At 38.5% G+C, this 18,205-nt stretch overlaps 1 protein-coding gene across 2 annotated transcripts in view; it reads left to right on the plus strand.

Moving 5' to 3' along the window:
- The window catches only part of EDA2R (ectodysplasin A2 receptor), a 41,991-nt gene extending 28,620 nt beyond the window's left edge, over window positions 1–13,371 (plus strand). Inside the window, exons 3-7 of one of the 2 annotated variants that reach the window (XM_011961284.1) lie at window positions 7,659–7,837; window positions 8,383–8,468; window positions 10,091–10,255; window positions 12,760–12,816; window positions 12,989–13,371. In XM_011961284.1, coding sequence (XP_011816674.1) covers window positions 7,659–7,837; window positions 8,383–8,468; window positions 10,091–10,255; window positions 12,760–12,816; window positions 12,989–13,371 — 870 coding nt within the window. The remainder of the gene's footprint in view (window positions 1–7,658; window positions 7,838–8,382; window positions 8,469–10,090; window positions 10,256–12,759; window positions 12,817–12,988) is intronic. The other variant, XM_011961285.1, reaches the window with a different exon arrangement.
- The last annotated feature ends 4,834 nt before the right edge of the window (window positions 13,372–18,205 follow it).

An 18,205-nucleotide genomic window follows, 5' to 3' on the forward strand; every position in this document is an offset into this window, starting at 1 on the left:
GATGGGAGAAAATTTTTGCAATCTACTCATCTGACAAAGGGCTAATATCCAGAACCTACAAATAACTCAAACAAATTTACAAGAAAAAACCAACTACCCCATCAAGAAGTGGGCAAAGGATATGAACAGACATTTCTCAAAAGAAGACATGCATACAGCCAACAGACACATGAAAAAACTCTTTCTCTGTTTGTTTCTGTGTTTGTTTTCTCTGTTTTTTGTCCCTCTATTTGTCTTTTCTTGCCTTCCTTGTGGATTACATGAACATTTTATTTAGGATTTCGTCATGATTTATTTGTAGTTTTTTTGAGTGTATCTCTTTGTATCATCTTATTAGAGGTGGTTCTGAGTATTACATGAAAAACTAACATGTTACTTTTTCAGTGTCAGCTGGTATCAACATTTTGCCATTTCAAGTGAAGTATTGAAATATCTGTTCCATTTATATTCCTTTACTTTCCCCACTTTTAAATATCATTGTCAAAAATATCAGATATAATTTTTGTTAAATTTGCTTTAATCATCAACTATGATTTATAAAATGCATGAAGAGAAAGACAGTGCATTTTATAGACCCATATTTTTCTCTCCCAGTGTTCCTTCCTTCTTGATGCTCCAAGATTTCTTCTTTTATCACTTCCACTTTTTTTTAAATCATTTCATTTCTGTTTATGAACTCCCTTTAGCATTATTTAAGGGTAGGCCTACTAGCAACTCATTATGTTAGTTTTCCTTTGCCTGAGAATGTTTTTATGTACCTTCACTTCTGAGGATACTTTCACTGGATATAAGTTTGCAGTTGGCGGTTTTTTAATTTCAGTACTTGAAAAATGTAGTTCTTCTTCCTGGCCTCCATGGCTTCTGATAGAAACACACTGTTGTATCATTTGAATGGATGTTTTTCTATAGATGATGTCATTTCTTCTTGGCTATTTTCAATATTTTTTATTTTCTTTAGTTTTCAGAAGTTTTATTATGATGTGTGTTGGTGTGCGTTTCTTTGGATTTATTCTATTTGGGGTCTGTTAATCCTCTTTAACTTGTAGATCTTTTACCAAATTTGTGAAGTTTTCTACCAATTTGTTTGAAAATATTTTTAGATAAACATTTTAAAAATTTTTATTTTCATGAGATTCTGAGAATATGATTGTTTTATATTTTGTTATAGTCTCATAGGTTCTTGAGGCTTTGTTCATTTTGTTTTATTTTGCTGTTTTCTCCCTGTTGTTCATATTGCATAAATTCTATCGTTCTATCCTGAAGTTCACTGTTTCTATCATCTGTCTCTTCTCTACTACTGAGCCCATCCAGTGAGTTTTAAAAATTTCTGTCATTTTATTTTTAACAATTATCATCTGCTTATTTAAAAAAATACTTCTGTTTCTTTGATGAGGTTTTCTACTTTTAAGAGAATTTTAAATTGTTTTTTAAAACATTGTTATTATAGGTGCTTTAGAATCCTTGTTCAATCATTCCAACATCTGCTTTATCTAAGAGTTGCTGTCAGTTAATTGATTTTTCTCATTCATGTTGTGATTTTCCTTATTCTTATTTTCATGGGTATTTTTTCATTGAGTTCTGGACATTTTGTCAATTATATCAGGAGACCCAGGGTCCTATTTAAATCTTTTATTTTATCAGGCAGCCATCTGTTTAGGTTTAGCATACAGGTTCTGGCCTATGTTTGTGAGCTGCAGTTCTAAAGACTATTTAATTTCCAGGACCTTTGTAGTGTTATTTGTGATCTGTGGGGTTTATCTTTGCTGCCTCAGGTATAGATTTCCTGGGCCAGGTCACTGGTCCATCTAGGTCAGCATAAAGAAGTGTCTGAGTTGTGGAGTCAAAGAACATTTCCCATACTGTACTACTTGTTATTAGTAGGATACCACTTGCCAGTATACCCCCGCCACCTGTTCCTATGTGGGGGAAAAGAATCTCAGACCCACAGGACAAAGAAGTATTTGAGCTGGGTACTTATGATGGAATCTCTGGTGCCCCCTGCAGCCTATTTTCTCTAGTTGTGGGGGGGAATCTCAGGCCCATGGGGAAGAGGCTTCTCAGGCAAACAATTTGTGCCTCAATTTTGCTTATTTGTGAAACATGGATTATAATGCACCCTTATAAGATTTTATGAATAAACAAGTATATAAATTCATGAGTGTGTGGAGTTTTGTCTGATTGATTCAATTATTTAGTCACAATATTCCGAATGGCATCCTCACACATTGTAGTGGCTTCAAAAATGTTTTCTGAGTTAACCAATAAAATAAAAGGGAGTGCTAAGCAATTAATCAATCAATCACTCAACTTATTGGTTAACTTTCAATAAATGCTTGCTTGCTTTTGTCATTCTCTTCTCTAGCAAGTGAGTAAGTCAGGAGTCAGGCATAGGTCTTCTGATTCCATTGCTATAGACAGAATAAAAACTTGCTTTCCAGAAGAACAATACCTAAAGTTCATCTGTTCATTGAAGGATTATTATGTTCTAGACATGGTGACAAGCACTACACACAACCCACACACAGAGCTATATATGTATCTCTGTGTATGTGTGTGTGTGTGTGTAGCTGGTTAAGAGACATCCTTTATCTAAATAAGAGCTGTTTGTGTTTCTTTTTCTGTGAATATATGTTTAGTTTCTTATAAGGCTGTTGTTGTTAATTTATACTAGCTCTGTATTTTAGGAATATAAATCTTTAGTCTGTGATATGGTGTACATCTGTTTACTAGTTCATTATTTATCTTCTAATTTTGCTTATGAATCTTTTACCCTGGAACTTTTTAAAATTTTTATGTAATTAGATCTATCTATCTTTCCTTTATTGCTTCTGGACTTTGAATTGCAGTTAGAGAAAATTTCTCCACTCCCAGATTAAAGATAAATTTATTTATATTTTGTTTTGGTACTTTTTGGTTTTAATTTTTATCTATAAATTTCTGATCTATTTTGAATTTACTCTGGTGTATAGTGTGAGGAATGTATCCAATTTTATCATTTTTCATATTGTCATTCAGTTACACAACGTAACCTATTTAAAAAGCCAGCTATTCTCCATTGCTTTGAGATATACCCTTTGTTCATTTGGTCAGCTCATGTAATCTTAACAAACCTATAAGTTAGATAGCATTATTTACAATTGGATTGATGAGAAAATTCAGGCCCAATGACTTGCCCAAGGTCACATCGCTGGTCAGTGATAGAAGTGGGAGTTACAGATAGGTCTTCATTACCGTGGATCAGGGATTTTCATCACTACATTATATTTCCTAATAGTTTGACCCTCAGCTCACTGTTTTAAGCAGATATGGAAGCTATCACCATTCCAGTGGTGCACATAAGGTAGTAGAGATTACAAGAAACCCTTTGCCTTTGCAAGAAACTTAGAATAAAATGGCTAGCGCTCATATCAGATCTCATTGGCAGATGGGATCATTGTGAGTGAGGCTGCAAGGCATTGAGTAAAGCCTGGGTGGGCAAACACAGGGACAGAATGCCAGGAGTATTTAGAGCCTGCCTGATGCTCACTTTTTCCAACTCCTGGGAAAGTATAACTTAAATATTAGTTCAGGTAATACTAACTGCTATAACAAATACTAAAGTTTGGTGACATAACAGGTTAAGGGTTTATTCCTGAATGTAACTCCAATCCATGTTGGGGAGTAGGAAGATTCTTCCCAGCCATTGAGGAAGCCAGGCTTTTGGGAGCTCTGTATTTTTTAAACAGCCTTATTAAACTACAGTTCACCTACCAGGCAATTCACCCATGTAAGTTTACAATTCATGGCTTTTGGTATACTGCATTATGATTTTTAAGGTTGTGGTAAAATATATAATCTCAAATTTGCTGTATTAGCCATTGTAAGTGTATAATTCAGTAGCATTAATCATATTCACAATGTTATGCAACCATCACCCCTTTATTTCTAAGACTTTTTATTACCCCAATACAATCTCTGTATGCGTTAAGCAATAACTCCCAATTTCTCCCTTCCCGAAGTATCTGATAGCCTCTACTCTCTATCTCTACAAATTTTCCTATTCTAGATATTTCATATAAGTGGAATCATATTTTTTCATGCAATTACCTTTACCAGAGATATTTACTCTTTTTATGGCTTTGGGTTACTGTCCATTGTCTGTTCATTTCAGCCTGAAGGATTCCCTTCTTATAGTCAGGTCTAGTGATATCAATCAGCTGTTGTTTATCTAGGGATGTTTTAATTATTCCTTTATTTTTGAAGAACTTTTTTGCTGTATATAGAGTTCTTGGTTAACAGTTTATTTGTTTAGGCACTTATATATGTCATCTCAGTGACTTTAAGTCTCTGCACTTTGTGATGAGAAATATACTTTGAATCTTACTGAGAATACCTTTACTTGACAAATAATTTCACTCTTCATTTTCAATATTTTCTTTTTGTTTTCAGCTATAAACATTTTGTTGATAGTGTATCTCAGCACGGGTCTCTTTATGTTTACTCTGCTTGGAGTTTCTTGAGCATCTTGGATGAGTAAATTTGTCTTTCATCAAATTTGAGAAGTTTTAAGCCATTATTTCTTCAAATAGTCATTCTCGTTCCTCATCTCCCTATTTTTTGTGGGAATCCCATAATGCATATATGGGTCACCTGCATGATGTTCCACAAGTTCCTTATGTTCTGTTTACTTTCTTCTCCTCAGACTTGATAATTGAAATTGTCCTACATTCCGGTTTGCTCATTTTTTTCTTTTACCTACTCAAATTCTCTAGTGAAGTTTTCATTTCATTTATCTTACTTTTTCGCTCCAGCATTTATGTGTGGTTCCTTTTTACAATTTTTCTTTACCAATATTGTCACTTTGTTTATACATTTGTTTCCTGATTTCTTTTAATTCTTTGTCCATGTTTGTCTTTGAGCAAATTTAAGATGGTTCTTTTAGTCTTTGTCTACTAAGTGCAATGCCTGGGCTTCCTCAAGAATAGTCTCAGTTCTTTCTTTTTCTTGTTCCTTTGAATGGGCCACAGTTGCCTGTTTCTTTTTACGCTGTGTGATTTACTTTTTGTTGTTAAAAACTGTGCTGTTTTGTATTGTAATGAAGTAACTCTGGAAGTTAGATTCCCCCTCTTCCTCACATTTACCTGTTTTATTTTTGTTTATTTTTTTTTCTAGATTTGTGTTGTTGAAGGTGATAGTGTCCTTCTGTTGTTATTATTATTTATTATTATTATTATTATTATTATTATTATTATTTTGTTTGAGACTGGGTGTTGCTCTGTCACCCCGACTGGAGTGTGGTGTCATGGTTATTGTTGACTGCAGCCTCCACTTCCTGGGCTCTAGCGATCCTCCCAACTTAGCCACCTGAGTAGCTGGGACCACAGGTGCATGCCACCATGCCCAACTAATTTTTGTATTTTTGGTAGAGACAGGGCTTTGCCATGTTGCCTAGGCTAGCACTCCATTTGTTTAGGTGTTTTTCCAAACTATTTTTGTAGAGACTATTTTTTGTCATGCATCGTCATTGAAACCTATGTTAATTTAGCTCATGTTCAGCTAATGTTTGGACAGCAATTTCATTGAATGTTAAAAGTTAAAAAATGACAACAACAACCAAAAGAAAAAATAGTCACACACTTCTATCACATTTTTAGATTGGCTCTGTGCTGAGGCACTCCTCAAACAGTTAGCCAAATGTGCACTTAACTTAAGGATCAGCCTGACATGTAAGCTTTAGGTCTCCACTAGTATTTTATGAGCATGTGTCTTGTATGCATACACCTTTCTAAATTCCTCCACATGGATACTTTTGAATGTCCTTATTTCTAAAGGAACCCCCGTCCAGCTTTTGCTTCCAGATTCAGACAGTCTGTTTTATTTCTTAATCCATAATCATTGCCTTAGGTATTGTGGTTTTTTAGTTTGTCTTGCAGCATTTTGAAACAGTGCCCATCACTTTTCCAATCTGCATTCTGAATCGAGTGGAACATACATAAATACCTTATATCAGACCTTCAAATAGCCCTCAAAGAGGTTAGGACAGATATACACAGTAATTTGTCAATAAGTTTTGCTTAGCTCATTCTGGATTCAGGTACTGAGGTCTCACACTAGGAATACAGGCTGAGGCTACTTTAAGACTTACACTACTTTAGGATTGCCACTGCTCTGCGGTGAGGGATGTAACAAGTACAAGTAAAAATAGCAGAAAACGACTTTCCTATTATTTTCAAATGGCTTTTTCTTGAATTTAACATTTACATGATTCATGTAAGCCTTTGAATGTTTTCCAGAGTTCTGACAACATTGATTATGACAGTTCCTGCTTGTTTTTCTGTGTTTCTGTGGGGGCATAAGAGCTTGAAGCTGCCCACTCCTCCATTTTATCTGGTTTCCTCTATCATTCTTAATATATTTATTCCAAGGTTTCCAGGGGTGTCAGCAGGCACTGGAAAATGAATGTATGAAGAAAATTTAAGTATCACACAGGACATATTTTTGAGTCAGGCCTGGGAATGACAAACAATATTAGTATCCATATTTCATTGGCTAAAAATGATGCACATGTCCCCACTTCATTGCAGTGGGGTTAAGGAATATAGGCTAGTGGTATTCCCAGGAGAAATAAAGAATAGGTTAAGTGAACAACCAGCCAGCTTCTGCTACAACTAGCATATAGTTAATATCCTTCTACAACTAGAGTTGTTTCTTTGAGAAAGAGCTGTGACTGGTATCAGGCAGGAATCTTGCTCCTGTTGGGGTTAGGCTGTCAGCTTTAATAATCTTTAGAGAAGATTTATTCCAATTTACTCAGTGTTGGGACTTCTGATGCCCAGAAATTGGAGGTCGGGGAGGAAGGAGTATGGCCCAACTTAGTACCAGAGCTGAGATAAGAGCCAACTAGAGTGTTTGCCTCTCATCTATACCATTGGCATTCAAACATTTTTTTACCATGATCTAGAGTAAGAAATAACTTTTTGTCACAACTCAATGCATGCTTTCATGCATTTTATCTAGAAAACTTTTATAAAACAGTACTGATGTGGGTAGTGCCTATGACTATTTGTCAAATATTTCAGCTCCCCACATTCTGTCACATTATAGAATGGCATTTTCTTGTACCCTTTGTAGTTATTAATGATGATGTGATATGTACGGCCAAGGACATGTGAGTAAAGCAATATGGGTCATTTTTTGGGGGAAAACTTTAAGAGCTTGTACACAGTTCAGAATGTTTCAAAAGAACATATATAAGAACAAACATATAAAAGAACAAAAATAAAGCTTCTGTAACCCTGGGTACCCCATTGAGGATGATGTACAGCAGAGTCCTCAGGAACCCCCTGGTAGGCAAATATGATGAGTGAGAAATAAACTTTTATTCTTTTAAGACACTGAGATTTACGGTTTGATTTTTGCCATACTACAGCAAAGCCTATGCTGACTGATACAAATACTTAGCTTTACTTCATTCTGTATACTCTTATAGTTGATATTATTATTCTATTTTGTTCTATTTTATCTTTCAATGCTGGCTGGAAGCTAGTGAATTGGTTTTATGATTTAGTAATGGGGTTGCAAGTTGAAAAATACTACTCTGTGCATGTCCACTTGTCCCACAGGTGATCCCATCTCCAAGCTCCTATAAAGCAATATTAACACCTCCCATCTCTTTACAGGATTGTGGTTATGGAGAGGGTGGAGATGCCTACTGCACAGCCTGCCCTCCTCGCAGATACAAAAGCAGTTGGGGCCACCACAGATGTCAGAGTTGCATCACCTGTGCTGTCATCAATCGTGTTCAGAAGGTCAACTGCACAGCTACCTCTAATGCTGTCTGTGGGGACTGTCTGCCCAGGTGAGCCTGCTTTATGAGACCAAGCTTGTCTGGGCTTTTCTAGCTGTTGGAGGTATCTCCCATCCTCAACTCTCAGAACCTAGTTGAAGTATTCTACCTATCAACATAATATTCAGTTTAAGCTCCAAGAAGAGAGAAGTGGTGTCTTCCCAAGATTCCTCTATAAAGTGCTTAGCACATTGTCAGTCACAGATGAGTACTTGACAGCTTTTTCATCATCACTCTCAGCCGAAGACCAAAGTTCAAGGTAAATCTCACTGTAGACTTAAAAGAAGCTATGATGTACTTGGTAGCAAAGCAGTGCACCCCTCTCTTGTGGAATTAGGTCTCCTTTTGTCTACAAGGTGTGATGAATGGGGGAAGAAGTAGAGTGTCTGTCTGGGTCTCTGAGTCAGAATAAGACAAAGAGGCAGATAACTCAGAATCAGGGGTGGGCACTTACTTTCAGGTTGGCAAGATTCTTAGGAGCTGCTTTCCCAGGACGAACTGGTCCATGTGCATTGCTTGTTTGATCACCCTGCCATTCCTAATTGCTCTGAACACAGGTTCTACCGAAAGACACGCATTGGAGGCCTGCAGGAGCAAGAGTGCATCCCATGCACGAAGCAGACTCCCACCTCTGAAGTTCAATGTGTGTACCCAGTTCTCTTCTTCCCTTTTCTTCACATTCCATGGGGTGGCAACAAGATAGGGTAGTAAATACTTCCCCTATCCCCTCATACCTTTTCATGTAGAATAGAGTAGCAAGGCAATCAGATTAGAATTCTCGTTTTACAACATATTATTTTTGCAATTCTGTGCAAATCATTCAATCTCATTGAACCTCATTTCCCACCTCTGAAAAAAGGGTGAGTCATGATAATCATTTTTCTTCATACTTTGTGTGGTGGGTGTCTAGGTCTAATGATAAAATGGATATTAAGAAGCACTTTACAAATTATAATATTTGTACACTTATGAGGTATTACTATTATACAAAGTATATAGGAGCCCTTAGAGCTGAGGACTTGTAAGAGGCTGAATGAAGAACCAGGGTCTAATCTATGCCTATATCACTATCCATTTATCTGGTTGTCTGTCTTTTTTGTCTACCATCTATTTGCTTAATCACTATTTTAAAATTATTGATATATTTTTTAAATCATGAAAAATTTCAAACATGTAGAAATATTTTTTAAGTGCAGAAAAATGTAAAATTAAAATGCAATTACCCAGCATCTATCCAAAGTTAATAAATCATAGCATTTTGCATATTTGCTTCAGATTTTTTAAAAGAATGAAGATTCCACAGAGATAATGGAATTCTCTTTTAGATTCTCTCAGAGTCCTGTTACCTCCCTACCTCCTCAGATACAACCACTATCCTGAAATTGTATGTATTCTGTTGGTAGGCTATGCTACAGTAATAAACAAACTGCAAAATTTCAGTGAATTTATACAATAAAAGTTTATTCTTTTTACTATGCAAAGGACTTCCTACATCATTTGACTGTGCACTCTAGACCATATGTCTTCCAGGTTGATGATACAGGGGAAGAGATGGAGGAGACATATTGGTTCTTAACTGCCTCAGTCTGGAAGTGACACATGTCATTTCAGCTCACAGTTCATTGGCCAGAAGTACTCTTATGGCCTTACTGCAAGGGCATAAGGGGAACACATGGGAGTATGTGGATAATTGGTGAGCACCATGCCTCTGCCATACTCTCCACTAATGTTTTAATACTTGGGTTCTTTTGTGATATATGTGCATGTTCATAACCGATATATGCTATTATTATGTATTTTATAATGTTTTATAGAAGCGATATCAAGCTATATGTTCTGTTTCTCCAAATTTCTTTTTCCCCTCTATATTATTTATACTGATCCATAAAGGTCTTTAAGTGCTGTATAATAATGTAAGATTTCAGGATTATATCATGATTTGTTTATCTTGTGCTCTACTGAGGAATGTTTTAGCTTGTTTCCATTGATCTGGATTGTATAATTAGATGTGGCATAGAAAGATCATAGGATATGTGCATCTTCGATTAATTGTACTAATTTGTACATACCAGCAGTACATACAAATTCTTTTGCCTTGTTCTTCATGATGTTGCCTGCTCTAGAAAGAAGCAAAATGAGCATAGCCACCCTAATTGGGGAAGGCCCTAGGGAGAAGGGTGACAGCCTGAGGAAGTCCAGGCCCAGGGTCAGTGTGATTGTTTACTGCCCACACTAACAGACCTCCCCCATTTTTCTGTCTCACAGGTGCCTTCCAGTTGAGCTTAGTGGAGGCAGATGCACCCACAGTGCCCCCTCAGGAGGCCGCACTTGTTGCACTGGTGAGCAGCCTGCTAGTGGTGTTTACCCTGGCCTTCCTGGGGCTCTTCTTCCTCTACTGCAAGCAGTTCTTCAACAGACATTGCCAGCGTGGTAAGGGTGGCTGTTTCATGTTTCACATGAATCAGAAACAAGGCTCTTATTGGCAGAATAGAGGAATGTTCTGGGGTTGAGAGATAATGGGCCTTTTCTACTCTGCTTGAAAACCCCATGAATAGTCTTCTGTTGGCCTGGGGAAGTATCTGGGGCTGCAATAGAAAGCATGGGACTTCAGAGATTACTGAAGCCAACCCTGAGAGTTTAGAAGACCTGGTTCATCACGTTTCAGGAGTTTTTAAAGGAACGTGGTATGGTGGGAAACCCCTCAGGAAAGGAATCTGGAGACCTAGGTTCTACATCTACCTCTAAATCACCATGAAACCTTAGACAAGTCATCTAGCCTCTTCAGACCTCTTTCTTCTTAATCTTTAAGATAAGAGACAGGATTGGATTTGTTGATTTCTAAGATTTTTTCGAATTCTTTATATCTATACTAGTAGGTATAAATTATAAAGCATGTCATGAATTGAGGAAGGCTCGGCTATATCTGAGATATGACTGTAATAAAAGTGGTTGAGGTCTAAGGCAACTGCTATCAGTATAATAACTTCACAAATGGGGATAACTGAAAGCCCTATGTCCAGAGGAGTCGGCAAACTTGGACTTTTTCCCTCAGATAATACTGATGTCCAAGAGGTCTGGCCCAGTCCATATCAGATGGCCATGCAAAATTCCAGATGGAAAATCATATTTAAAGTTACAATAACATTGTGATCTCTATTAAGCACAACTTCAGCTACTAGACAAGAATGGGGAACAGAAAATCCAGCTCACTGAGGGAAAAGATGGAGGAGGTGGGAAGGTGGCTGGTCAGGACCAGGCAAAGAGTTAGAACTCCAGCCAAGAGTACCAAGGTTCAGTGCAGCTTCAGTGCCATTAAGGGAACTGAGAGTTAGGCAAGGACACTGAAACAGGAACTCAGATCAGAGAATGAAGTTGATTTATAACAGGGAGGATAAAGTTCACTAGATAAAAGAGTGCTAAGGACTCTTTTTCATCTTTGTGTCCAAAGCAGCAGTATTTGTGTGGGAAGATCCTGCTAATGTAAATTTGCCTTAGTCAGTTTGGTTCTGGGGCCCAGCAGTTGATCTTGAAAAGCCCAAGAGGTATATTTGGTTGTGCCCTGGCTTAATTGGAGATGAATATAGCATTTCATGGGCTGCAGGATACACGGGAAACACTGTTGTCCCATTATGATTTTTCTCAAAGTCTACTTTTTGCTAGCTCCTGGGACATTGTGACTCAGGGTAGATATTCCTGTTTCTGACTTTGGAGGCCAGCGTCCCAGATAAGTGTGGTTGCTTAGGCCCTGGATGCGTGGACATGAAACATGAACAATGAAGCATTTGGACTCCAGGGTCCAGAAAATGAAAAGGAGAGAATATCAGAGAGCTGCCTCCGGAGAGGAGAGATGGATAATCCTTTTCTGCTCTCCTTCTATCCTGAAGATAATATGGTAACCTGCTTGGAATATGAAGGCAGGCAGTTTCCTCACTGTTTTTATAAGGGGTAGGAAGGCTAGACATTTCCTCACTTTGGAAAACTGTTTTTCAGGAGTCACTGACTTACACACATACAGGAGTGAGATGTATGTGTGAATTAGATCCAATGTAAGATTGCAAGAGAGAAAAGTAGCAACTGTGGCAAACTAGAGAGCACATCCCTTATCAAAAGGAGAATCCCACTACTTGGCTCCAGCTCTTTGTAACCACGTGGAAAAATTTAGTATTGCAAGATCTTCTACATTTTCAAGAGAATTCAGAAATCTGGAATTTTTTACTGAAATTGTGTTAAACATAGTCAATGAATTCGAATAAAGAACAAAATCACAACCAAAGCAAAGAGGCCAAACACACATCCCATAGGTTCTCAGTTTGTGACCTGATGTTGAATTGGACCCATGCATAAAGGGGGTATTACTTTTCTATCATGGCCATAACAAATTACCACACAATTAGTAGCTTATTATCTCACAGTTTCCATAGCTGAGAAGTTCAGTAGGCTCAATTTGGTCTCTGCTTAGAGTCTCAAACAATGCCAAAATTAAGATATTGGCAGAGCTGTGTTTCTTTCTGGAGTCTCTGGGAGAGAATCTATTTGCTTGATCATGCACAAAGGTGGCAGAATTCAGGTCTATGCAGTTAAAGGACTTAGGTCCCATTTCCTTGCTGGCTGTAAGCCTCTAGGACCACTTACATTCTTTGACTCATGGCCCCCTTCTATTTTCAAAACTAGCAATGGTGAGTTCTTCTCATGCCACATCTCTCTGATACTCTCTATCTCCTCTGCCTTCCTCTTCTGCTTTTAGGGACACAGGATTACATTGGATCCATAGAATAATCCATGATTCTCTCCCTATTTTGAGATCCATAACCTTAATTCCATCTGCAGAGTCTAGTTTGCCATATAACTTAATGTACATAGACATAAGACCAGACCAAATGGCAAGGGAGACGGTATCAAAACCCTGTTTCCCATGAAGGTGTCCTTTTCTCTAGAGAAATTGATTATTTTCCCTGATCCAGTACCAGGTAGCCTCAATCTGATACCCGAATGTAAGTATGTCTCTCAACTGTGTCACCTCAGCCTGGTGCTACGTGCTCTAGTCCCCAGGGAGAGGAAGGGAAGAATCAGCTCCCAGACCTTTCCCTATTTTGTGCTCAGTACCAAGTGCCCAGTTGAGAAGAGCCCCTGCTTTGGGGTAACCCAGTGGCTTTCTGCTTCGAGTTGCAGGAGGTTCGCTGAAGCTTGAGGCTGATAAAACAGCAGAGGAGGAATCTCTCTTCCCCATGCCACCCAGCAAGGAGACCAGTCCTGAGCCCCAAATGAGTGAGAGCATCTTTCAGACCCAGCCATTTAACCCTATCCTCGAGGATGACTGCAGCTCGACTAGTGGCTTCCCCACACAGGAGTCCTTTACCACGGCCTCCTGCGCCTCAGAGAGCCACTCCCACTGGGTCCACAACCCCATCGAATGCACAGAGCTGGACCTGCAAAAGTTTTCCAGCTCTGCCTCCTATACCGGAGCTGAGACCTTGAGGGGAAACACAACCGAAAGCACTGGAGACAGACTGGAGCTCAATGTGCCCTTTGAAGTTCCCAGCCCTTAACTCTAATGAGGTGAGCTGGAAAGGTGGATCAGAAAAAACAAAAACAACAGAAAATAAAACAGAAATTAAGGACTACCCTCAAGGATTTCCCCTCTGGAATATTATTGTTCACTAGGAGTGGAGGAACAACAGCAAGATAGGAACACTTGTGGGTGGAGGGGCAACAGTGGTGTTGCTATACTTTTAAGCCAGATAGATATCACACTTCTGGGTCTGCAATTGTCAGGGAACTGGCAAGGTTGTCATGACACCAGTCTCTCCATTCTGGCCTTTTTCAAGCTGTCTCAGGGCGCCACTATCTAATGGTCATATTCAGGTATCTCCCTTTGTGTGTACAAGCAGCATAGCACAGTAGAAAAAAAATATACAAGCCTTGTCATCTGGAAACCCTACATTTCAAATCAACCTCCATTCCCTAATAACTATGCAAACTTTGTGCGTATATCCCTTCATTTTACGTTTTACAGAGGCAGGGACTGAGACACAGAGAAGGAAAGTTAGTTTCTCAAAGTCACAGAGCAAATTAGTGGGCTAGAACTGGGCAAGAACTACATTTTAGAGTTGATCCAACTCCACCATCGCAACCATTTGATAGCCAATGTTGGTTTCTCAAAGGCTTACATAGCATGAGGTAGAAGAGTAGGTAGATTCCCAGTTTTCAACTAACCAAATATCTTGCACTGTCCAATTCTGTATTTCTTCAGTTAATACATTTTCACTTCTCCCAATGTCTTCCCTGCTCCCTGCATCCAACCTAAGAAAATGTGAACAAATGTAAATTTGAAAGTCACAACTGATATCAAATTTGAAAGTTATAACTGATATCAAATCAGTCAACTTAGGTACCTTCAAGGTTATCTAGTCCAGTTCTTCTTCCAAGGCTTGGGTTCATTTTATAATATCCCCACTAAGAATTTGTGTAGTCCTTGCTCACATACTTGAGGTGGCAGAGGGCTGACTACTACTCAATGTATATTACAATATATACAATTGTGACTGGTGAATTTTAGCTCAATCTAAGAAAGAGCTTTTCCTGTAGTACCCGCCTATCCATCCTGGCTCTGTTCCTTGTGCCAGACAGACCTCATCAGTTTCCTGTGCTTTTAGATAGCCCTGCAGAGGCTTGAAGACAACATCGCCTCTCTGGAGAATACCACTTTAGGTTCTTCTAAAGTATGTGGAGCTCAGAACTAAACCCATCTTCAGGATAAATGGTTTCACCAATGTAGAATAGGGTAGAATTGTCATATCCCTATCTAAGTAATGTGTTTCTGCTATTACATCCTCAACCATCAGCTTAACCTGTGATATTTGGAGGGGTAGAGAGAGAAGGGTACTAGTGACATTTACCTACATGTTTCTAACTTGAACCGCTCCCTCCCTAAGTCTCTTGGGCTCCTGGAAGCCAGTTGTTCTCTCTGGACTCTGCTTCCTTGTTGCTATACCACAATAGCAGCAGGGGCCTGAAATGTGGTGTCCACAGGAGCTAATACTTTACAGATGTGTCATATCCTGTCCCATCCCACCAGAGAATTGATTCTCCATTTCACCGGGACTGATCTGGAGCATTTCTTGCTTCCCTGTTGTAGTCTGGGGAGCCAGATTCCACATTCATGGGACTATCAGACATGTTCCTAGCTCAACTTGAATATAGAGAAGAAGAGAGAGAACAGTGAATGAGGTAGGGTTTCCATGCCTGCATTTTTGGTCAGGTAAGCCTCTCAAAATTGTGTCAGCACATCTACCTAGCACTTTAGGGACAAAATCAAGCTCTTCTCCCGTTTTAGCTCCTCCACACAGCTTCCCCCCTCAACATACACAAACACACACACACACACTCACACACACATATACATACACACACACACGTATTAATATCTATCTTGGGGGAGACCTGGTGCCATAATTCCCAAGCTCACATCTCAGACTGCTGCGTTGCAGCATGAGGCAGGGCAAACATTTTCCCTTTAGATTTCCGGGGCCTCACCCTGTATTTAAGGTGCTCACCACCCTCAGCAGGGAGAAGGGTTGAAGTTTGTCATTATGGAACCTTACAGAACATTTCTGAGTCAAAATAATCTTCCTTCTGGGGCCTGGTTTCCCCAAACTACACCCAAGCAGTCCCTCAAAGACAGCCCTCAATCCATTTAAAGACATCTGAGTATGCATCTTTCTATTGAAATGTCAATTCAATCCCAGCTCTCTCACCACTGTTCCCCTTTGATTCTTTCTCAATTGTCTTTTTGCCTTTAGCTCCCACCTATACATCTCATGCTCAGAGAAAAACAAGTTCCTTGGAGGTGGTATTCTTTATTACCTGAGAATCTGTCTGAAACTTGTACAGCTAGTTCCTGTCCCACAAGTATTAGGTGGTTTATTAAGTACATCAGACAGAATGTGCACTTCATCACCAGGTTCTAGCTCTGGCAAAAGAGTGTTCTCTACAGCAATATTTTTGCTTTTAGAATTTTATTAAATACATCATTTGGGTTAGTCCATCTACAAACACTGATTAAGGGCCCCTGGGGCAACCAATTGATCAGATTACTAAAAGCACTTGGGAAAAAGCAAAAAGGTCCCATTGTACTGGACTGAGGATTAGAAGCAATTGAAGTACAAGCCGGTACCAAGCAAGCAGTCTGGCCCCACACAGGTATTAGCAAATACGTGGTAACCAAGGTTTTAAGGCCTTGGCCTTTAGGTTTGCATTTTTTTTTTTTTTCCCTGCAACAGCAACAGGTTATTCTTATCTCACTGGCTTACACTGATCGTGTTTATACCTTCTGGTAGAAGAAGTAGTATCCAGAGGATTATTGGGTTTGAGCAGACTGCAGGTGTTCAAAGGTTGCCATGTGGCTGGCAGTGGTTCAAGCTCACATTTAACACTGCCACTCTAGAGGAAAGATAATGATTGTAACACAGTAATAATAATAATAATAACAAAAATGTGATAAAGTGACAGAGTAAACCTTCAGTGTGCTTGCTCATGGCATGAATGTTATGTGAACAGCCCAAGCCATACCCGGCATCACCTTAATGCCAACTTTTTGAGGTTCAGCAATTGGAGGCGGCAATTGGCTTTGCATTTTAAGGTATTTTGGGTAAAGGTGAGTTGAAGGATGTTTTTCTTTATAATTTCTGTTTGGCCAGGGCAAACGTCATGGTTGAGTATTTGCTTCAGGAGAGTTCTTTTTACAGATTTCGTTTTCAATGCTGAGACTTATTTCTTTGAGCACTGTGCTTTTATGTGTCTTTCTACAAAGGGGTTATTAGTGGACACAAAGTACACTTGATAAAAACATATTCAACATACCCTTGAGCCTAAACAGTAGTTAAGTTGTCTCTAAATGAACTAGCAAAAAAAAAAAAAAAAAGTAGTTTTTGTTTGTAAGGAAGGGGAGGTATTTGCTGAGAATGAATTTTTTTGTTGTTGTTTTTGTTGTTGTTGTTGTTGTTTTTTTGGATTACTGTTTTTCTCTCCATATACTTTGACTTGGATTTTGACAGGAGGGAGTCCAGGAAAACAATTTTTTCCTCCAAGATTCTCAGATCCAGGCTAGGAAAGGATTCAGCAGTACAGCATACCCCTCCACAACATACAGCCCTGTCACATTGAGATCATAATCCCTCCTGTCTCCCTCCTGCCTACCAACCCCACCTTACTAGCTAGCTCTTCAGTGTTTTACATTGAATATTGGTACATTTTAATTATTTTTTTCTCATAAATGGGTTATTTATAGAGATTTTGTTAAATCTTGAGCTATATGCATGTGTAGATAGTGACAGGGCTGTGTTTCTTTATGATGCTCTGCAAACATTTCATATTGGCTAATAAACATAAATATATCCAAACACCTTGTTTATTCCTCTACTTTCAGAGAACCTGGTGAATCATTTTGCTCGTGTGTCTTTTCTCAGTGAGCACAGCAAAAAATGTGTTTCTGATCAGTGGACGTGACATCAGTAGTGATGGGATTCACTAACTTGTCACACAGGAGATCTGGGTTATAGTACAAGCTCTCTTTCTTTTTCTGAAATTGTTTATGCCATTTATATTCTTCTCTGTGATAAGGATCTGCTAGAAATTGTTGTGTTATAAACTAATACTTATCAAATAGGGTTCCATGGTCCTAAGGGAACTGTGCACGTCTTCTGAGGTCTGCAAAATCTTTAGGAATTTGATTGTGTGTGCGTGTGTGTGTGTGTGTGTGTGTTTTCATTTTGATCATAATTTCTTAAAATACAAGCATATTCTAGCTAGACTTGTTAAGAGTACTGCCTTACCCTTTCAGGGTCTGTATTTGTGTTGATAATCTTACCAAGTGAAAGAGACCACCTAAAGAGACACTATTTAATTTTGAATGCTATACTTTACTATAATTTAAGAGGTAGGAAAATCAAGTTTCCTTCCATCTTTAATATTCTATAATCTTGACAACAACACATGCTGGCAAGGATGGGGAGAAATGTGAAACCTCATATATTGCTGGTAGAATTATAAAATGACACAGCCACTTTTGAAAACAGTCTGGCAGTTTCTCTAAAAGCTAAAGCTAGAGTATGATCCAGTAATATCACTACTAGATGTATACTCAATATAATTAAAAACATATGTACACAATACTTGTATACAAATATAGAAACATTATTTATAATATCCAAAAAGTGGAAACAACCCAAGTGTCCATCAACTGATGAATACATAAAAAGTTGTGGTATATACATATAATAGAATACAATTCAGCAGTAAAAAATATTGAACTTTTGACAATGATACGTTGTAGATGAACCTCAAATCATGTCAAGTAAAATAAGTCAGATACAAGAGACCATA

Source organism: Colobus angolensis, unplaced genomic scaffold (genome assembly GCF_000951035.1).
Source record: "Colobus angolensis palliatus isolate OR3802 unplaced genomic scaffold, Cang.pa_1.0 Scaffold545, whole genome shotgun sequence".
NCBI lineage: Eukaryota > Metazoa > Chordata > Mammalia > Primates > Cercopithecidae > Colobus > Colobus angolensis.